This window comes from Lipophrys pholis, assembly GCF_963383615.2.
Source record: "Lipophrys pholis genome assembly, chromosome: 13".
In the NCBI taxonomy this organism is placed as follows: domain Eukaryota; kingdom Metazoa; phylum Chordata; class Actinopteri; order Blenniiformes; family Blenniidae; genus Lipophrys; species Lipophrys pholis.
Window position 1 is genome coordinate 896,402 of NC_137632.1, and position 24,049 is coordinate 920,450.

The 24,049-nt window shown below is 43.9% G+C and overlaps 1 protein-coding gene across 1 annotated transcript in view; it reads right to left on the minus strand.

Moving 5' to 3' along the window:
* The window catches only part of adcy5 (adenylate cyclase 5), a gene marked incomplete at both ends in the record, with an annotated part of 168,291 nt that overhangs the window by 73,419 nt on the left and 70,823 nt on the right, over positions 1–24,049 (minus strand). The window contains 2 exons of the mRNA XM_080478146.1: positions 16,904–17,025; positions 17,434–17,583. Of these exons, the coding sequence (XP_080334272.1) occupies positions 16,904–17,025; positions 17,434–17,583 (272 nt within the window). The remainder of the gene's footprint in view (positions 1–16,903; positions 17,026–17,433; positions 17,584–24,049) is intronic.

Sequence of the window (24,049 nt, forward strand, 5' to 3'; positions counted from 1 at the left end):
TAGCGGTGTGAAGTAGGCCCTGAAGAGTAGGAGCAGTGTATAGCGGTGTGACGTAGGCCCTGAACAGTAGGAAGAGTGTATAGCGGTGTGACGTAGGCCCTATACAGTTGGAGCAGTGTATAGCGGTGTGACGTAGGCCCTGAACAGTAGGAAGAGTGTATAGCGGTGTGACGTAGGCCCTGAACCGTAGGAAGAGTGTATAGCGGTGTGACGAAGGCCCTGAACAGTAGGAAGAGTGTATAGCGGTGTGACGTAGGCCCTGAACAGTAGGAAGTTTGTATCGCGGTGTGACGTAGGCCCTATAAAGTAGGAGCAGTGTATAGCGGTGTGACGTAGGCCCTGAACCGTAGGAAGAGTGTATAGCGGTGTGACGTAGGCCCTGAACAGTAGGAAGAGTGTATAGCGGTGTGACGTAGGCCCTGAACAGTAGGAAGAGTGTATAGCGGTGTGACGTAGGCCCTGAACAGTAGGAAGAGTGTATAGCGGTGTGACGTAGACCCTGAACAGTAGGAAGTTTGTATCGCGGTGTGACGTAGGCCCTGAACAGTACGAAGAGTGTATAGCGGTGTGATGTAGCCCTGAACAGTAGGAGCAGTGTATAGCGGTGTGACGTAGGCCCTGAACCGGAGGAAGAGTGTATAGCGGTGTGACGTAGGCCCTGAACAGTAGGAAGGGTGCATAGCGGTGTGACGTAGGCCCTGAACATTAGGAAGTTTGTATAGCGGCGTGAGGTAGGCCCTGAACAGTAGGAAGTTTGTATCGCGGTGTGACGTAGGCCCTGAACATTAGGAAGTTTGTATAGCGGCGTGAGGTAGGCCCTGAACAGTAGGAAGTTTGTATCGCGGTGTGACGTAGGCCCTGAACAGTAGGAAGAGTGTATAGCGGTGTGACGTAGGCCCTGAACCATAGGAAGAGTGTATAGCGGTGTGACGTAGGCCCTGAACAGTAGGAAGAGTGTATAGCGGTGTGACGTAGGCCCTATACAGTAGGAGCAGTGTATAGCGGTGTGACGTAGGCCCTGAACCGTAGGAAGAGTGAATAGCGGTGTGACGTAGGCCCTGAACAGTAGGAAGAGTGTATAGTGGTGTGATGTAGGCCCTGAACAGTAGGAAGTTTGTATAGCGGCGTGAGGTAGGCCCTGAACAGTAGGAAGTTTGTATCGCGGTGTGACGTAGGCCCTGAACAGTAGGAAGAGTGTATAGCGGTGTGACGTAGACCCTATACAGTAGGAGCAGTGTATAGCGGTGTGACGTAGGCCCTGAACCGTAGGAAGAGTGTATAGCGGTGTGACGTAGGCCCTGAACAGTAGGAAGAGTGTATAGCGGTGTGTCGTAGGCCCTATACAGTAGGAGCAGTGTATAGCGGTGTGACGTAGGCCCTGAACCGTAGGAAGAGTGAATAGCGGTGTGACGTAGGCCCTGAACAGTAGGAAGAGTGTATAGCGGTGTGACGTAGGCCCTATACAGTAGGAGCAGTGTATAGCGGTGTGACGTAGGACCTGAACCGTAGGAAGAGTGTATAGCGGTGTGACGTAGGACCTGAACCGTAGGAAGAGTGTATAGCGGTGTGACGTAGGCCCTGAACAGTAGGAATTTTTTATAGCGGTGTGACTTAGGCCCTGAACAGTAGGAAGTTTGTATCGCGGTGTGACGTAGGCCCTGAACAGTACGAAGAGTGTATAGCGGTGTGATGTAGCCCTGAACAGTAGGGGCAGCGTATAGCAATGTGACATAGACCCTGAACAGTAGAAGCAGTGTATAGCGGTGTGACGTAGGCCCTGAACAGTAGAAGCAGTTTATAGCGGGGTGACGTCGGCAAGGAAGAGTAGGAAGAGTGTATAGCGGTGTGACGTAGGCCCTGAACAGTAGGGGCTGCATATAGCAATGTGACGTAGGCCTGAGGAGTAGGAGCAGTGTATAGCGGCGTGAGGTAGGGCCTGAATAGTCGGAAGTTTGTATCGCAGTGTGACGTAGGCCCTGAACAGTAGGAAGAGTGTATAGCGCTGTGACGTAGGCCCTGAACAGTAGGAATGGTGCATAGCGGTGTGACGTAGGCTCTGAACAGTAGGAAGAGTGTATAGCGGTGTGACGTAGGCCCTGAACATTAGGACGTTTTTATAGCGGTGTGACGTAGGCCCTGAACAGTAGGAAGAGTGTATAGCGGTGTGACGTAGGCCCTGAACAGTAGGAAGGGTGCATAGCGGTGTGACGTAGGCTCTGAACAGTAGGAAGAGTGTATAGTGGTGTGACGTAGGCCCTGAACAGTAGAAAGAGTGTATAGCGGTGTGACGTAGGCCCTGAACAGTAGAAAGAGTGTATCGCGGTGTGACGTAGGCCCTGAACAGTAGGGGCACCATATAGCAATGTGACGTAGGCCCTGAACAGTAGGAAGAGTGTATCGCGGTGTGACGTAGGCCCTGAACAGTAGGAAGTTTGTATCGCGGTGTGACGTAGGCCCTGAACAGTAGGAAGTTTGTATTGCGTTGTGACGTAGGCCCTGAACAATAGGAGCAGTGTATAACGGTGTGACGTAGGTCCTGAACAGTAGGAGCAGTGTATGACGGTGTGACGTAGGCCCTGAACAATAGGAGCAGTGTATAACGGTGTGACGTAGGTCCTGAACAATAGGAGCAGTGTATAACCGTGTGACGTAGGTCCTGAACAATAGGAGCAGTGTATAACGGTGTGACGTAGGCCCTGAACAGTAGGAAGAGTGTATAGCGGTGTGACGTAGGCCCTTAACCGTAGGGGCGGCATATAGCAATGTGACGTAGGCAGAGATGGTATTCCTACTGGTCTTTCGCCATCACAAACATAAAATGGAGCAGAGAACACATTATCCCATTGAACATACAAAGATTGATGGGCACACCAAAACACTCAAATTCTCACTAAATAATCTCAGGACACATCCACCCAACAATTTCATAAACAGTTTTTCATGATTAATTTTTACCAAAGGCCTACCAATAACACCAGTTGTATTAATACTGGTGTACAATCTCTGTGAGAGTATAAACACGGTCAAAGGTCAGTACCATGTTTTCTTTTGAAACCAAACTGGTTGTCACTGGGAAGGACAGATATTTCTAACTTTGTTAGATTTTATCCACGACTTTAGACAAGATACTGGCTGGTGCAATAGGTCAATAATTGACTCAACTATTCAGTTTGCCAGCCTTGTCTTTAAGCACAGGCACTAACAGTACAGAAATAAGAGAGAACACCATGAATCAAGAAACCAGTAAAGCACATGGATCGCAAAGGACTGAGTCTATAGATGGAGTATTCTAGATGTTCTGCAGTAATGCAATCCATACCACAGGCTTTGTTATTCTCCAACATGTTAACGGCATCATAAATATCTGCTGCCCGAATTATAGTGCATCAGAAAGTATTCACAACGTGACAATAAAGTTGATAGATTGACCGATCGATCGATCGATCGGTCGGTCGGTCGGTCGGTCGGTCGGTCGGTCGGTCGATCGATCGATTGATTGATTGATTGATTGATTGATTGATTGATTAGTTTACTGATTGATTGATTGATTGATTGATTGATTGATTGATTGATTGATTGATTGATTGATTGATTGATTGATTGATTGATTGATTGATTGATTGATTGATTGATTGATTGATTGACGCAGACATCAAACCATTACACAAAACATCATTCTACCATCTCAAAAATATTGCAACCCTCCACCCATCACTCACCCTGCTTGACGCTCAGACGCTTGTCCAGGCCTTCCTCTCCTCCAGGTTAGATTACTGCAACGCTCTCCTCTATGGGAGATCATCATCAACCAAACCCTTCAGAAACTCCATTACATCCAGAACAGCGCCGCCAGGCTCATCACCAAAACCAAAAAACATGACCACATCACACCAGTCCTGAAAAACCTCTATTGACTCCCCATCTCTGCCAGAATGCATTTCAAGATCTGCCTCTTCACCTACCAGTGTATTCATGGTATCGCTCCCCCTACCTCAAGGAACTGCTCCCCCACCCACCACAACACGCTTCACTTCAATAACTCCTCACACCTCCTTATCCCGGGCCTTCTGCCCCACTGCCCCCCACCTGTGGAATTCACTTCCAGAGCATCTGAGGCTCCACACACTGCTTATTGTTTTGAAAAGGGACTAAAAAATAATCCTATTTCGCAGCTCGTATGAACTTTTATTGCTTTTTTGAAAGTGTTTTATATTTTTGTTTTTTATTTCTATTTAAGTGTTGTAGATTGTAGCAGCAGCATGTTTCTCAGCCACCAACTCATTCCACCCAGATCTGATCCCGGGTATTTTATAGTTACTCTTGTGAAAAAGTTCAATGGAGGCATTAAGACATTTCACAATATCATCATACATGGCACAGAGATTCTCAGAATGACTTACAGCTCATATCTGTCCCGGCCTCTTTAGGCAATACAATATTGTTTCGAGAGCTGTCAGTTAGCAGAGATATCATATCATCATTGCTCAGCCTTGACCAGTCCATTTTATTTAAGGGACCAGTATTATTATTTTTTGCCAGCAGAGGGACATTCACAACATTAGACAGATCAGCAATTGGTATGTGATCATATGTGGCAAGTCCAGAGCATATCTCTATACTGCAGTGAGTCATGTGCATCAGCAGTGGTCACAATGTGGTCTAGCCAGGATGCAGTGTGCCACGCTTCACTTACATAGGTAAAACCTTTTTCAGGCATCAGAGCTGCACGAGACAGAATAAGTTTAGAATCATAAGGAAATTGCTGTAGGTGCTGTGCAAATAAAGATTTAAAATCTGCCATGTCAGCATTAAAATCACCCATGTCAGACACATGAAGAGCAATTGTCCTCTATGAAGGATTGAATGAGAGCTAACCTATATAGAAGTTCACCCTCATGTTCATAAGATTCATAAGGTGCATGAATATTTATAATGGTACATTTCTTGTCATTATAATTAAACTCCAGCCCGATGGCCCAGTCAACGTTCAGACGCATCACTTTCACCATTGGGTCAAATTTAATGTTCCACAAAATGGCCAGGCCACCAGCTATCAGTTGTGGACTCCCCAGCTCCATGGAGGTCCTGGTGTAGGCTGTTCAATTTGTCCACATCTTGTTTGGCCGTCCAGGTTTCTTGAAGGCACAAAATGTCACACCACCAAACCTCTTAATCTATCAGTGTGTCCACCACCAAACATCGGGATCTATCAGTGTGTCCACCACCAAACATCGGGATCTATCAGTGTGTCCACCACCAAACATCGGGATCTATCAGTGTGTCCACCACCAAACATCGGGATCTATCAGTGTGTCCACCACCAAACATCTCAATCTATCAGTGTGTCCACCACCAAACATCGGGATCTATCAGTGTGTCCACCACCAAACCTCTTAATCTATCAGTGTGTCCACCACCAAACATCTCAATCTATCAGTGTGTCCACCACCAAACATCTCAATCTATCAGTGTGTCCACCACCAAACATCGGGATCTATCAGTGTGTCCACCACCAAACATCTCAATCTATCAGTGTGTCCACCACCAAACATCGGGATCTATCAGTGTGTCCACCACCAAACATCTCAATCTATCAGTGTGTCCACCACCAAACATCTCAATCTATCAATGTGTCCACCACCAAACATCGGGATCTATCAGTGTGTCCACCACCAAACATCTCAATCTATCAGTGTGTCCACCACCAAACCTCTTAATCTATCAGTGTGTCCACCACCAAACCTCTCAATCTATCAGTGTGTCCACCACCAAACCTCTTAATCTATCAGTGTGTCCACCACCAAACCTCTTAATCTATCAGTGTGTCCACCACCAAACCTCTTAATCTATCAGTGTGTCCACCACCAAACATCTCAATCTATCAGTGTGTCCACCACCAAACATCGGGATCTATCAGTGTGTCCACCACCAAACATCTCAATCTATCAGTGTGTCCACCACCAAACATCTCAATCTATCAGTGTGTCCACCACCAAACATCTCAATCTATCAGTGTGTCCACCACCAAACATCTCAATCTATCAGTGTGTCCACCACCAAACCTCTTAATCTATCAGTGTGTCCACCACCAAACCTCTCAATCTATCAGTGTGTCCACCACCAAACCTCTTAATCTATCAGTGTGTCCACCACCAAACCTCTTAATCTATCAGTGTGTCCACCACCAAACCTCTTAATCTATCAGTGTGTCCACCACCAAACCTCTTAATCTATCAGTGTGTCCACCACCAAACATCTCAATCTATCAGTGTGTCCACCACCAAACATCTCAATCTATCAGTGTGTCCACCACCAAACATCTCAATCTATCAGTGTGTCCACCACCAAACATCTCAATCTATCAGTGTGTCCACCACCAAACATCGGGATCTATCAGTGTGTCCACCACCAAACATCTCAATCTATCAGTGTGTCCACCACCAAACCTCTTAATCTATCAGTGTGTCCACCACCAAACCTCTCAATCTATCAGTGTGTCCACCACCAAACCTCTCAATCTATCAGTGTGTCCACCACCAAACCTCTCAATCTATCAGTGTGTCCACCACCAAACCTCTTAATCTATCAGTGTGTCCACCACCAAACCTCTTAATCTATCAGTGTGTCCACCACCAAACATCGGGATCTATCAGTGTGTCCACCACCAAACCTCTCAATCTATCAGTGTGTCCACCACCAAACCTCTTAATCTATCAGTGTGTCCACCACCAAACCTCTTAATCTATCAGTGTGTCCACCACCAAACCTCTCAATCTATCAGTGTGTCCACCACCAAACCTCTTAATCTATCAGTGTGTCCACCACCAAACCTCTTAATCTATCAGTGTGTCCACCACCAAACCTCTTAATCTATCAGTGTGTCCACCACCAAACCTCTTAATCTATCAGTGTGTCCACCACCAAACATCTCAATCTATCAGTGTGTCCACCACCAAACATCTCAATCTATCAGTGTGTCCACCACCAAACATCTCAATCTATCAGTGTGTCCACCACCAAACATCTCAATCTATCAGTGTGTCCACCACCAAACATCGGGATCTATCAGTGTGTCCACCACCAAACATCTCAATCTATCAGTGTGTCCACCACCAAACCTCTTAATCTATCAGTGTGTCCACCACCAAACCTCTCAATCTATCAGTGTGTCCACCACCAAACCTCTCAATCTATCAGTGTGTCCACCACCAAACCTCTTAATCTATCAGTGTGTCCACCACCAAACCTCTTAATCTATCAGTGTGTCCACCACCAAACATCGGGATCTATCAGTGTGTCCACCACCAAACCTCTCAATCTATCAGTGTGTCCACCACCAAACCTCTTAATCTATCAGTGTGTCCACCACCAAACCTCTTAATCTATCAGTGTGTCCACCACCAAACATCGGGATCTATCAGTGTGTCCACCACCAAACATCGGGATCTATCAGTGTGTCCACCACCAAACATCTCAATCTATCAGTGTGTCCACCACCAAACCTCTTAATCTATCAGTGTGTCCACCACCAAACCTCTTAATCTATCAGTGTGTCCACCACCAAACATCTTAATCTATCAGTGTGTCCACCACCATCCTCGACTGTGACTTTATCACCCTGACTTGGATAAATCTCTAGTTGAACTCCAGAAACATCTGGAGCACACTCTCCCATAGCGCTCCGTGCTGCAGTGCCGGCTGTCATCGTCATGCTGCGTTCACTTCAATAGTTGTTTGGTTTTGCAGAAATATAGACAGTCTCATCATGTATAATCTGAACTCCAACAAAAAAAACCTTTTAAACGTAAAGTATATTCTGGTACTATTTTACTGGTCCAACCCACTCAAGATGAAATTTTCCCCTGAACCTTTATTCCTGGGATCTTTGATGAGGAGGACTTTAGCTTTCATGCTACAAGATGCTGAAGCAGGTCTAAAGGTCTGAGAGCAGAAAAGTATTGAAACATTTATTATTCATGTTTAACCTATCGCCACATTAGGCAGGACTGTCTGCGGATCAGCGGACGTGTGTGAGGGGTAAAGAAAAATACCTGTCACACATATTGTTTTCACACCTCACTACACGAATATCCTCCTTAGGAGTGGAAGGCCCACGTTTACCTGCTGATGTGTGGGTTTTCTCCACCGCCACATCCAAAAACATGTGTTCAGGTGTCATTAGTGACTCTAAACATTCTGTAGGTGGAAATGTGAGTGTGTGTGACCGTCCGTGCCTCTGTGTTCACCCTGTGATGCACTGACACACACATTACCCCTGGTTACACTAACACTAATACCAATGCAGTTTTATTGGTGGCACATTCCATTACTGAATATTTTGTTCCTTTCAAATGTGTGCATGTCGTTGATTATGTAAACACACCCCCACACATCATCAGAAACACTAATACCAATCATTACATTCATTTGGTTATATATTATTTGCTCTCCTATGTAAATGAGTCTCCTCCTCTAGTTACATTAACCACCTTCATCTACTCACTGCATCTATCTCAAACATCTTAGCTGCTCTTAATGGAACTTTCAAGACATTTTGGTTTCACATAAACACCAAAGTTCCATTTATATAGGATAAAATCTTTTAAAATGTGTTAAATTGAGCAAAATGTTACCATTTATAATTGAATAAAATATATAGAGATGTGATGAAGTTCTCAATGGATGTCCTAATAGCCGTCTCATATTTAATACTACACGTTACAAGGGAAGCTTATTCATATTGTGCAATTAAGAGAAGGAAATTCACAGTGCCTTAAAGAAGCATAAAACTATTTATTAGAAAAGAGAGGAAAACAAGTCAAAATAATCTATTGTAAAGTTTGAACAAATAATGTTATTAATGTCAATGTCATTCATTAACATTAATGTAACTTGCCCTCTACAAGGTTACGTATTTAAATTATTATCCATTGTCCAAGTATTGTCAATTAACAACACAAGTTGTAAGTTTGGTTTTCATATACGTCATCAATCCGCTTTTGATCAAAAGATGTAATTAAATCTCTTTCACAGCTCATTAAATGTTGTGTCACGTTCACTCAAGGCATTTAAATGAAGACTATAGATTACCCACAGTAATGCAGATCTGCAGCAGAGCCCTGGCGACAACCTCCACCCCCACCTCCACCCCCACCCCCACCCCCACCCCCGGCTCCTTCTGTTTTCCATCTCGCTCCTCAGCGGCTGCAGTGGGAGCTGTCACTTCTCTTTCTGTTTTTCCTCAGACTCTCAGCAGAGGACCAATTACACTGAAAAGCCATCGGCCGCTTCCCGACAAGCCGGTCACACCTGGTGTGTTGGTCATTAACCACACGCTCATTACCACGGACAGAACTCAGCCGAGCTTAGCAGATGTTACTAATGTGCGGCCCGCTTTAGTTAAAAGTCTCGTAAAGACCAGAACTTCACCTTCCGGTCGCTGTTGTGTATCAGCTTTGTTAAACAACACCGTCTCTTCATGAAGTATGAGTGGAACCACGTCTGTTCTGTCTCATGCTGCAGACCTTTTCTTTTTCAAACACATACAGTAACTCCAAAAGTACAAAAACTATGTCTTGAATAGTATAATAAGGCCAAAGGAGCAAGTTCGTGGTCTGATGAAACAAAACATAAAGAAGCTATTATGTATAATACCTGATTGTGGAAGTGACAGGCCACAAACCTGCAACTGTAGAAAACTATGCTTAAACTGGTGGTCACACGCACACACGCACGCACGCACGCACGCACGCACGCACACACACACACACACACACACACATTATTACATCACACATTATTCAAGGGGATATTACACTGAAATACATTCATTTCCTGAGGACTTAACCATTTCTCCTAAGCTTCTCCTTTACCTAAACCTCATCTTAAACCAGGAATTCATAATGAAAACTCAAACTTTAAAGTTAAAGTGACTTCATTTCCCCCTAAAATAGAGAGAGAGATCCCTTCACTGTGACAGTAATGAAATATGTTTCAGTTTTCTCAGAAGTCGGGTCATCTTTAATGCAGTGCTTTCTTAGTCCACAGGGTGGCGCCAAACCTCACGTCAGCTGTGCACTTCTCTGGTCTCAGGATTACACACATTTACTATAGGAGCAGATTTTTAATTAACGTCACATATCACAATCAGTGACGCATAGTTATATCAGAGGAACACAGTTATTTCATACACCCAAAAATAATAACAGAAACCGCATTTCACTTAAATTCCTCCTTTTTCAGAAGTCAAACGTGAGAAAAGTCAAGATCCCCGACATAGATGATTCATATTTGACGCCTCACAAAAGTGCAAGCCACTACACCATGGTACCACCATGACTAATATCAGAGAGTTACTCAATAAAATAGGTTTTATTAATAGATCTGTAGGTATCGATTTTTATTAATGTCCTAATATATAATTATCATCCACCTTTTCATTTGAAGAATCATTCAAGAGGACTAGAGAGCGACATCAGAGAAAAGACAGATTTGGGTACAAGATGATCCACATTAACGTTCAAAATGGCTCCAAATAGCAGATAAAAAAGACTTCCTGTTTTTTTTAAGTTAAGACAAAGCAAATATAATTCAAGAGGACTGTTTATGTTTGAGCGATAACTAATGTACAATATAGATGTGTTTCTGTAGATTGGAGGACGACTCGTCCATGGATGAGATTTCAGAATTTTTCTGAGAAAATAAATCCTGTTCATTGTACTTTTACATATTATTTGGAATTGATATTTTAAATATTTTTCATATATCTAGTATATGTCCAGAAATTTTGTATAGTATCATATGGCTTTGTTACGGTGAGCAAAAAAAAAGAAGAAGAAATTAGTTTATCACATCTACACTGGCCTGGTCACACCTCAGCTCTAACCCTAACCCTGCAGACTGCTTCATAATGAAATATATATCATGTTTTTGTGTCAAATATACTTCAAAATACTTCAAATCAATAATGCTGAAAAAAGTAGTTGTGGACGAGTTGTCCAGCAGCGTTTCTGTTGTGGGAGAAAAACTCTGTGATGAATTTAAATGCAGTAGCTCGTAGTTAACTCTTATTTAAAGCTATAAAATACAGAATAATAAACCAAGGACACAAAGTAGTGTGAGGGTGATGCCATTCACACTCACTCACCTCATCACCTTGCTTAATTTGGAGACAGCCAGACCCCAAACATTCCGTCCACTTTGTCCACGCCATACACATTATTTACATTACATTTTCATTTATTTTTTCGATTCTCACACTGTTTAAATGGAGTGCACACATCTTCACATTGTAAGACTATCATTACCACATTTCCTGTTGTACTAAATATGTTTTTCTGTTTTGAGTTACCATGCTGGGGGGAGGTCTCATCCTGGTCTGGCAAAGGTGCAGCAAAGAATCTGAGACGCTTCTAATTTTCAAGCCCAAGCAATCAGCCGTACCATCTGCAATAGAAAATGTGGTGTAGGGACGCCCAAAAATCCAAGGGCAAGTGTCCCCTGAAGACAGATGTCCTCTCTTCGGAGGGACGAGTCACAAGGACAAATTGTAGGACCAGTTGAAATTGAACAAACCAAACAACAAATATGTTATGGTTATTTAAAGCACATAACTGAACCGATACAAGATGTCTACAATATATATACACATATATACATGTATATATACACATATATACATGTATATATGTGTATGGATGGCCTCGGACACCGGGGTGTCGCTACGGGTGCCCCCACAATAGTTCCGGTCACACCCAGTGGACAAGCCACACACACACACACACACACACACACACACACACACACACACACACACACACACACACACACACACACACACACACACACACTCTTCCACTCCTCACGAAAGGTGCTTCTGAAGTTGCTTCTTCTCTGTCATCATTTGCTCAAACTTTAAAAATCATGTTCCTCTTTTGTTGTTGCCTCTTTGTTAATTCATGTTCCTGCTTCACTTTACTGTCTAGATAGAGCTGCTCAGGCTGGTTAATCTAAGAAATCATCTTACTGTCTAGATAGAGCAGCTCAGGCTGGTTAATCTAAGAAATCATCTTACTGTCTAGATAGAGCAGCTCAGGCTGGTTAATCTAAGAAATCATCTTACTGTCTAGATAGAGCTGCTCAGGCTGGTTAATCTAAGAAATCATCTTACTGTCTAGATAGAGCAGCTCAGGCTGGTTAATCTAAGAAATCATCTTACTGTCCTCCGTCTCCCGTCTGAACAATCACAACTTAAATAGAATAAAGATCCAGAGGCTCAGAACTCCTGAAGTGAAACAGAAACTACTTGAGGAAAGGTGGAGAACGGCAGGCAGCAGAAGTGGAGATAGTTTCTGGATCGTTACATTACGTTATGGAACGTCATGTTACGTTATGGATCGTTACATTACGTTATGGAACGTTACGGATCGTTATGTTCCGTCATGCATCGTTACGTTACATTATCGAACGTTGGATCGTTACATTACGCTATTGAACGTTATGGCTCGTTATGTTATGGCTCGTTATGTTATGGCTCGTTACGTTATGGCTCGTTACGTTATGGATCGTTACGTTATGGATCGTTACGTTACGGATCATTATGTTACGTTATGCATTGTTACGTTACATTATGGAACGTTGGATCGTTACATTACGCTATGGAACGTTATGGATAGTTACGTTATGTTATGGATCGTTACGTATCGTTCCGTTATGCATCGTTACGTTACATTATCGAACGTTGGATCGTTACATTACGCAATGGAACGTTATGGATAGTTACATTACGTTACGTTACGTTAAGTTATGCATCGTTACGTTACGTTATGGAACATTATGGATTGTTATGTTATGTTATGGAACGTTATGGATTGTTATGTCATGTTATGTTACGCTATGGAACGTTATGGATTGTTATGTTATAACATAACGATCCATAACGTAACATAACATGACATAACAATCCATAACGTTCCATAACATAACATAACAATCCATAATGTTCCATAACGTAACGTAACGATGAATAACTTAACGTTCCATAACATATTATGGAACGTTATGGATTGTTACGTTACGTTATGGATCGTTACGTTATGGATCATTACGTTACGGAGCGTTACGTTACGGATCGTTATGTTCCGTCATGCATCGTTACGTTACATTATCGAACGTTGGATCGTTACATTACGCTATTGAACGTTATGGCTCGTTATGTTATGGCTCGTTATGTTATGGCTCGTTACGTTATGGCTCGTTACGTTATGGATCGTTACGTTATGGATCGTTACGTTACGGATCATTATGTTACGTTATGCATTGTTACGTTACATTATCGAACGTTGGATCGTTACATTACGCTATGGAACGTTATGGATAGTTACGTTATGTTATGGATCGTTACGTTATGCATCGTTCCGTTATGCATCGTTACGTTACATTATCGAACGTTGGATCGTTACATTACGCTATGGAACGTTATGGATAGTTACATTACGTTACGTTACGTTAAGTTATGCATCGTTACGTTACGTTATGGAACATTATGGATTGTTATGTTATGTTATGGAACGTTATGGATTGTTATGTCATGTTATGTTACGCTATGGAACGTTATGGATTGTTATGTTACGTTATGGATCGTTATGTCATAACATAACGATCCATAACGTAACATAACATGACATAACAATCCATAACGTTCCATAACATAACATAACAATCCATAATGTTCCATAACGGAACGTAACGATGAATAACTTAACGTTCCAAAACATATTATGGAACGTTATGGATTGTTATGTTACGTTATGGATCGTTATGTTATGTTATGGATCGTTACATTATGTTATGGAACTTTATGGATTGCTACGTTACGTTATGGATCATTCCATTAAGTTATGGATTGTTACGTTATGGATCGTTATGTTATACTATGGATTGTTATGTTATGTTATGTTATGGGTCGTTACGTTAAGTTATGGATCGTTAAGTTATGGATCATTAAGTTATGGATCATTACCTTATGGATCGTTACGTTACGTTATGGATCGTTATGTTACGTTATGGATCGTTATGTTATGTTTTGGATCGTTACATTATGTTATGGAACGTTATGGATTGCTACGTTACGTTATGTTATGGATCGTTATGTTACGTTATGGATCGTTATGTTATGTTATGGAACGTTATGGATTGCTACGTTACGTTATGTTATGGATCGTTATGTTACATTATGGATCGTTACGCTACATTATGGATCGTTACGTTATGTTATAGAATGTTATGGATTGTTCCGTTACGTTATGGATCGTTATGTTACGTTACGGATCATTATGATAAGTTATGGAACGTTGTGGATCGTTCCGTTCCGTTATAGAACGTTATGGATCGTTATGTTACGTTATGGATCATTACGTTACGTTATCAATCGTTATGTTATGTTATGGATCATTCCATTACGTTATGGATCGTTACGTTATGGATCGTTATGTTATACTATGGATCATTATGTTATGTTATGGATCGTTACGTTAAGTTATGGATCGTTACGTTATGGATAGTTACGTTACATTATGGATCATTATGTTATACTATGGATCGTTACGTTAAGTTATGGATCGTTCCGTTATGGATCGTTCCGTTCCGTTATGGATCGTTATGTTATACTATGGATCATTATGTTATGTTATGGATCATTATGTTAAGTTATGGATCGTTACGTTATGGATCGTTACGTTACGTTATGGATCGTTCTGTTATGTTATGGATCATTATGTTACGTTATGGATCGTTACGTTATACTATGGATCGTTACGTTAAGTTATGGAACATTACGTTATGGATCATTACGTTATGGATCATTACGTTACGGATCGTTCTGTTATGTTATGGATCGTTCCGTTCCGTTATGGAATGTTAAGTTCTGTTATACAGATACTGCCGCCGTCTGTTTTTCTCCCTGACAGGAGGGGAGCAGGATCCAGGGGATAAGACCCAAGACTCCCAGAGTGGAGTTACCACGGTCCTACTACCCGACCCCCCCACAGCACCGGGACCCCCCCACAGCACCGGGACCCCACCGCAACGGCACGGCCCTTAAACTCCAGACTGAGATTGGTTCATCATCAGACCAACGCTCATCATAGACTTTTCTGAGTATTTGTACTTCTCTGGCCTGTCTGCCTCTCTCTCTCTCTTCTATTCCTCTCTCTCTCCCTCTTCTATTCCTCTCTCTCTCCCTCTTCTATTCCTCTCTCTCCCTCTTCTATTCCTCTCTCTCTCCCTCTTCTATTCCTCTCTCTCTCCCTCTTCTTTTCCTCTCTCTCTCCCTCTTCTATTCCTCTCTCTCCCTCTTCTATTCCTCTCTCTCTCCCTCTTCTATTCCTCTCTCTCTCCCTCTTCTTTTCCTCTCTCTCTCTCTTCTATTCCTCTCTCTCTCTCTCTTCTATTCCTCTCTCTCTCCCTCTTCTTTTCCTCTCTCTCCCTCTTCTATTCCTCTCTCTCTCCCTCTTCTATTCCTCTCTCTCTCTCTTCTATTCCTCTCTCTCTCCCTCTTCTATTCCTCTCTCTCTCCCTCTTCTATTCCTCTCTCCTCTCTCTCTCCCTCTTCTATTCCTCTCTCTCTCTCTTCTATTCCTCTCTCTCTCCCTCTTCTTTTCCTCTCTCTCCCTCTTCTATTCCTCTCTCTCCCTCTTCTATTCCTCTCTCTCCCTCTTCTATTCCTCTCTCTCTCTCTCTTCTATTCCTCTCTCTCCCTCTTCTATTCCTCTCTCTCTCTCTCTTCTATTCCTCTCTCTCCCTCTTCTATTCCTCTCTCTCTCCCTCTTCTATTCCTCTCTCTCTCTTCTATTCCTCTCTCTCTCCCTCTTCTATTCCTCTCTCTCTCTCTCTTCTATTCCTCTCTCTCCCTCTTCTATTCCTCTCTCTCTCTCTTCTATTCCTCTCTCTCTCCCTCTTCTATTCCTCTCTCTCTCCCTCTTCTATTCCTCTCTCCTCTCTCTCTCCCTCTTCTATTCCTCTCTCTCTCCCTCTTCTATTCCTCTCTCTCCCTGTCCTATCCCATGTACTTCTCCCCCCAACCGGTCAAGGTGGATGCCCCCCCCCCCTTCCAGAGTCTAGGCTCCGCCCCCTTTCTTCCTGAAGAGGGACTTCTTATGAACTTCTCTCCATGCGAGGGAGTTCTTCCTGGTTCCCACTGTTGCTTGTTCCATCTGCTGCTCTGGAAGGTTTAGTTGGGTTCTGTTGTTCTCTATCATTGTAAGAGGTTCTGGAAGGTTTAGTTGGGTTCTGTTGTTCTCTATCATTCTCTATAATCTGGGTGTTATCATCAGCTCTCTATCGGAGCGCTTTGAGATGTTTGTTGATGTGATTTAGAGCCTTATAAATAAAACTGAATTGAATTGAATTAAATTCACCAGGAAAACTGTCTGTTGTCCTCGTCAAGGTGTGTTAACAGGTAAATATGTGTCGGTGCACAGTGACGTGTCCAGTACAGGGTGGAGCTCTGACCAGGTCCACTCCTCACAGGTCTACTGTATTGCCGTGTGAGTGTGTGTGTGTGTGTGTGTGTGCGTGCGTGCGTGCGTGCGTGCGTGTGTGTGTTCATTATAAACCTTTAAAATAGGAATATACATGAACACAAAATAAATATATCCAGCACACGCCTATCGAGACATACATACTTATATACACTCACATATAAGTACACATATAACACAGAAATCTTGTTTTAAATGTCTGAAAATGGGCAGGAAGAAGTCAATTATTTTATCATTAATCCTGCCTCTCGGAACATATATGCAATATTGTATATATACAATATAAAAGTGTGTCTCCCTTTCAAGGCTTTGTGAGGCGCAGGCAATGTGTTGTCAACAAGGGGTTGTTTACCCCCTCAGGTTACCTGACGTTGTCGTGCTTCTGGATGTAGATCTTGTGAAACATCATGTCTTCCTGCTTGGCATTGATGTCGGCTTTCATCTCCATGGCGACGTGGCGAGGAAGCACTGAGAGCAGGAGACGCTCCTGCAAGAGGAGAAGAGGAGGTCAAAGTTCACCGTACGGACGGGTGGAGGGAGTTAAGAGGCGACACTGTGTCTCCCTCAGTGGAGAGCTGACGAGCAAAGACCAACTCTCTTCCACTAGATCAACAGCAGCAGCCACCTCGTGTCTCTCGCCATTCAGTAAGTGTGTAAAAAGTGAATATGGCAGGAGTGAGAACATCTTTGTTTACTTTTTATACTTGAAGGATGTTTGCAGATTGATTGTTTTCCCATTATTCCACCTTTACCGGATCAACGGCCAGTAGGAGTAAATGTCAAAGCATCCAGGAGTATGAACCCAGGGTTGCTCCAGATGGAAATCGCAGCATGTTTTAGTGAATGAATGTGACTGACAGTGTAAAGCACTTTGAGATTCTACATCACGTCCTACCTGCTGCTGGTTCTCCCTCTGGGAATGGAGGCGAGCCTGGATGCATTCCCTGGTCTCCTGGAAGGCCTGCCTCTGCGAGCCCTCGGCAGGGTAATGAGTGCACACTCCCACAATGTTAGTGCAGGAAAAGATCAACACGTTGGACACTATCTGTGGAAGCAGGCATGAGAGAGAGCCTCCGTGTGAGCGACACTCCCAGACTGGACAGAAAAATGACGTTTAAACCTGCAGCATCTGGTGGCAGAGGGGAAGTGAAACTACTGGAACAGAAGGGATCAGGCAGATTTGGGTTTGGACTCATTCTTAAGTGTTTTACTTAAGAATGAGTCACACACACACACACACACACACACACACACACACACACACACACACACACACACACACACACACACACACACACACACACACACACACACACACACACACACACACGTTCCCGTAGAAGCCAGTAACTTGTCTTAGCAAGTGATTAAACATTTAAAACATGACATTATTTGCCATCAACTAAACTTCAAATCACATTTGAATCAAGAATATAATCATTCTCCTCCTGGTGATCTTCTTATTGTTCCTACAATAAAGAGAAGCCCACATAATGATTGTAGATAATGAATAAACAGAATTCAGTCCCCAATGCACGTCCAGGTTTAGAATGAACACACACACACACACACACACACACACACACACACACACACACACACACACACACACACACACACACACACACACACACACACACACACACACACACACACACGCGGATGTTCTTATTACAGCTGAAATAAGAAGGAAATACTTCCAAAATAAACAAGTGTCGGGGAGAAAAGTGATTGTTGACCTGCTGCGGGTACACAGACTTAATACACTGTCCAATTTCCTGAGCAACCTGGTTTCTGGTGTGCATGTAAACACACTGATTACATAAGCTAATAGAAGAGAGGTTACGCCGTCGAGGGGGGGGGGGGGGGGGGGGGGGGGGGCATCTCAGGGAAAACCTTGTTGGGGCATGCTCGCATGTGTGTGCTTCACTCAAACGTGATTGTTTTTAATTTGTAGAAAATAGGTTTGTCCAAGTCTCGTAACGTTTCCTCCTACCAAACAGCTTGCGAGCTGCCATGTGCCCAAAGACATGGCTTCCATTCAGTGCCAGGCATACAGCGGGTCCTGGGACCGGCAGCCAGCAGCCCCGCTCTTTTCATACGGTCATTTAATAGGCTGAATCAGCCATCTGAATCACATTAACACCATGGGCGAACTGAACAAACACAGCATGTCTTTATTAAGTCAAAAAACCCTCAGCGGGTCTCCATGCCAAAAAAAAACTAAAAACAACCAAGCACACTCACAAGGAGCAGTGACTGGCAGAAGATCAACCAGGAAGTGAGGCACAACCAACACAAAGACAGAAATGAGGGGCAGACAGGGAGAGTATGGTGAGTGGAAGAAAAAGCCTGTCTCTTATCTAACTGAAGCAACTGGTTCGTCTCACAGGGACCAGAAAAGACTTTTTTAGACAAATAATGTCAAGAGATGACGAGCTGAAACGTTTCTTCTCTGTGATCTTCCTCACAATATTTTGGTCCATTGAGTTAAAGACCGACAAAGACACAAGCTGTGTCAAGAGTTTTATCTCTATTTGCAAAGCACATATATGACTTTATTCTTCTCCAAAGAATAACTTTTTATATAGTGTTTGTAAATAGCACTAAATCACATCAACAAACATCTCAAAGCGCTCTTACAATGATAGAGAACCACAGAACTCAACTAAACCCTGTTAACTTATAACCTGAGAGTGTTGTGGCTTCACCAGAGTTTACTAAACGGTGGGCCGCTGCCCACTAAATCCAATGATGGGTGTTTTTACCTCTATATTCTCTTTCACACATTGGAGTCTGTCCATCATGAAGCATTACAGATCATAACAGGGTGGAAATTCCTCACTCATCGCTGTACCGTGTACTCCCTGGTTAACCGGCCATCAATATCCATCGGTAGACGTATACGCTGGTGCACTTTCGTCTGCAAATCCATCCTTGAACTGCTTCCATCATACAGCTCCTCCTACAGTCAGCCTGCCTGATTTTAAAGCCATTTTAAAGAAAATGGAAAACACATTGCTGCTTTTATTTAAAATGTAATTAAAAACATGTTGGTCAATATGACTGCAACTAATTGTATTTATATTTATGAACGGTCCCTTCAGATAACCTTGATAAATATAGGTCCATAACAAATAAATCATATAAGGTTAAAAATACATGTCAACCACATCTGTACAAATATAATGCATAATGTGTTATTTTCATTTAAATATTTCTAACGGTACAATTGCGAACAGCTTAGGTCCGCCCCAACCACACGTTACACTTATTTTACAATCACCTGTTAACTACCAAGCAGGTTTTTCAATTTAAAAATAGAAAAAAGAAGAAAGCTGAAAAGATCAAGGAACCCCAGCACGCATAGAGAGAACATGCAAATTAAACATACTGGTACTCAAACCTGGGTTATCAGGTCATGATGCCACCTCTGGTGAAGTAGAACAAAAATGTCTGAATCAGCAGTAAATATTTGAAACGCTGCTACAATAAACCAAAAGGGATTTGTGGCCAGAATATTTCCATGTAAATAACTCTCTATGTCACCTTGAATTGCAAGAATAAATTCCTCAGTTCCTTCAGTCTTTTCTTTTAAATTGAGCAATCTTCAAATTAAAGAAAGTTCTGCCGCAAACTAATCATGTAAAAAAAATCAGCTAGAAGAACATACAGTAGAAACCATTTCCCATCCCAATGAATGAGATATATATACAGTATATATATATATATATATATATATATATCTGTTTGAAAATGTTCAAATTTAGCGTTTCCAGGTGGGCTCCTGCCACCTACAGCAGACTTAACCAGGCAGCTGCAGATGTACTCGGAGCTGCACAGCACTCACAGCATCCCGCCCACACACTGCCATAGAAACAGCATGCATCAGATAAAGTCTTTCAGCAGGTCAATACAAATATTCCCCAGCAGCGGTCTTATTCTATTAATACTGCCAGCATTCATCCAGGCCTTATTTGGAACACGATGGGCTTTCCCACACCATAGAGGGGGTAAGTGAGAGCAGAAAAGCAGGACTCCCATGTTTAATATAGAGAATAAAACAAATCAAAAAATATTCATAAAATCAAAAATAAAATAACATAATAATAAAATAACTGATGAGGTCCGTCCTGATTATCTCTGTGTATAAATGAGTGCCTTCTATAACTCACATAATCATAGCAGATGATCTACATTCACTTCCATAAGTGATTCATGCATATTGTTTTGCCCACCTGACTCATTTTTATGTTTTTTAATCCTGTTTTTGGCAGCCAAGGGCTGCTCACAAGATTATTATACACACAGGTGAACTTTCAACAGAGGAGACTCCTGTGATGTAACACATTGGAAAAAAAGCCTATTTGCCTGATGTGAATCTCTTTTTATTTTTTTAACCCTGATAGCTACAGCAGTGATCAGCACTAACTAGGAACTAAATCTTTGCATGCAAAGAGTTCCCCACAGCACAGACAGACCGGTTGTAATTTGTGTCGCTGCTAAAGCAAAGTGCAAATCCTGCGAGGTCACATTTATTTAGCACATGGTGCCACAGACAATACAGTGATTTATGTGAAGTCTGACGTTGGTAGAAGATTCGAATTGTCACATGTCAGCATGTGACCTGCTTTAATTTTAGGAGGAGCATTTCACAGATTCAATAAGAGGTTGTATTTCCTTCAAAAAACTGCTTTAGTTTGTTAATGCTGAATAAATACTTTTTTGAGGAATAATCCAGGCTTCATGATGGAATCGTTATTAAAAGCTTTATGAATGAATTCTGACTCCTCTCCTTCCATTGATGGCTGGTGTGTGAAATGAAGTGAGGATCACATACTGCACACAATCCTTTTTCTTCTCAACGTAGAACAAACTCATACCCACAGGCAGTTTAGATTCACAAGTTGACCTAACATGTGTCTTGAAACTGAAAGACAAAATCCTAAAATCCATGCAAACTCCACACAGAATTGGCCCCAAAGCCCAGAATCTAATCCCTGTGAAGAGAGAGTACTAACTACAACACCACCCAGTAGCTGCAGCCTTGCAGCGCCATGCCAAGCCAGTTTAATAAACGCACATTTCCATCAGACTGTTTCAAAACAGCAGCGTGAGGTAGACGGAGGCGTCTGGGTTTCTCTGCAGATTCTCTCTCTGCACCCTCGTGGGCATGCTGGGAACACTTTGGAAAAGCTGCAGAAGCCTGCTGAGTGCACGTAGCGTCAACTACACACAGTGGCCTTCAATGCATGAGGAGCTACAACTACAACTACTCTTAAAGCTGCAGTTGGAGGACGAGCCATGTGAGGGCTTCAGCAGCTCCTGGAACTGAGGAAATTAAAGGGGCCTTGACTCCGGTTTCATAATGAAAGTGAAATGACAGAACAAATATCGCAGTGTAGGATCTTCAATTCGGAGAGAACTATCAGATATTAGGACATTAGGGTATGACAGTGGCCTAATTAGAAAGAAACATAGATGGTAGCATCAGAAGAAGATATAACTGCTCCTAAAAGCCCCTCCAACCAATACAAGTTGCTGTTTATGCTTGTTTTTGTCATTCGTTTCTGTTCCAATCCGAAAATATCCCTTTTATCCTGCCTACAATTTCATTCAGTTAGAAAAATGTTTTAACATAATCAATACTGGTTTTATCCTCCACTTATTTGGGCCCCGTTTACACGACAACATTTTCTTCTTTTTTTTTTTTTTTTTTTGCCCTTGTCCTGTTCGGCAGCTTGGGCCAACAATATGATGTGATTGAGAGCCTTCGGAGTCAAAACAGATTTTGGTCTTGCAACAGGGAGAGACCTGGAGTCTCCTCCTGTTGCCTTCTCCGTCAGAAGATGGCATGGCTGCCGTACACGACCGGGGGGGAACGCTCAAAGAGAGAGAGAAGAGAAAAGAGAGAAAAAGGTTGAGGGAGGAGGGAGGAGGGGGGAGGGGGGAGGGGTGAAGGGGATAACATACAATATCCTTGTTGTGCTACATATATTATTTGCAGTTATCACACTGATCCAAATATTTTCCAACTGTTTTTGGATTAAACCAGCCTGAGCAGCTCTATCTAGACAGTAAAATGATTTCTTAGATTAACCAGCCTGAGCAGCTCTATCTAGACAGTAAGATGATTTCTTAGATTAACCAGCCTGAGCAGCTCTATCTAGACAGTAAGATGATTTCTTAGATTAACCAGCCTGAGCAGCTCTATCTAGACAGCAACGTGAAGCAGGAACATGAATTAACAAAGAGGAAACAACAAAAGAGGAACATGACCTCCAAAGTTTGAGCAAATGATGACAGAGAACAAGCAACTTCAGAAGCACCTTTCGTGAGGAGTGGAAGAGTGTGTGTGTGTGTGTGTGTGTGTGTGTGTGTGTGTGTGTGTGTGTGTGTGTGTGTGTGCGTGTGGTTTGTCCACTGGGTGGGACCGGAACTGCTGTGGGGGGACCCGTGGCGAGACCCCGGGGTCCGAGGCCATCGGGCCCGGACACCGCCACCCCGGCAGACGGCAGCCCCCCAGGCCCTGGGAGACCCCAGCGAACCACCCCAGAGAGCCACGTCCCCGCCCAAAAAGCACCCGACGGAAAATGCAGAGAGGAATCCCCCCCAGGCAAGAGGGGCCCACAAGAGAAGGATAAAGGGCACAGGGCCCCAGGCCCCGACCCAAGCCGCCAAGCCGAGAAAAGGCCGGAGCAGGGCCCCCGGGCCGAGCGGGTCGAGAGCCCCCCCAACCCCGGCGGCGAGTCCCGCCGCACCCCCGGGAACAGGCCCACCCACCGCCCCCCCCCCCCCCCCCCCCCAACCCGGCAAGGCAGAGACGGCCCCAGCCGCCGGGCCCCGGACCAGCCCCGCCCCCAGACCCAGGAAAGCGAAGGCCGGCGCAGGCCCCGGTCGGAGGACAGTCAACTCTACACCCCCAGGAGCCTCATATCCCACCCGCCCCATGACCCTCCCCCCGGGTTTTATTTGAAATACCCAACCCCTGACCCACCCCCCACAGACACCCACCCCTGACGCAGACGCAGACGCACACACACACACACACACACTCGGGACGGTGGGGGAGTGATGACTCTCGCCCCCCCAGGCCGCCGGCCAGGCCCCCACCCGGCCACCGCGGTGTCCCAACCTCCACTAATCCAACAGCAAATGAAGAAGGAGCACCGCGCCCCAGCCCCCCCACGAGCGCCATGCCCGAGGGAGCGCGCCCCCCGCATCCCAGCCGCACTCACCCCGGGCCGGGGCGGGACCCCAGCAGGAGGTGCTGGGGGGAGCCACGTCTCCCGCCCTTCCCCTGCCCTATATGTGTGTTGGATGTATGTAAGGGTGTGTCTTTGTGTTTTGAAGAGGTGGATGCAATGTGTGTGTCTATGGTGCGGTTTAAAATTGGGGGGTAGCGGGGCCCGGGCGTTCTACCGCTGACAAGCGGCAGAACCCCGAAAGCGGCTTACCCCCTCAAGACCCTGCGTGACTAAGTGTGGTTAAAATTGTGGGTGGTGCAAAGT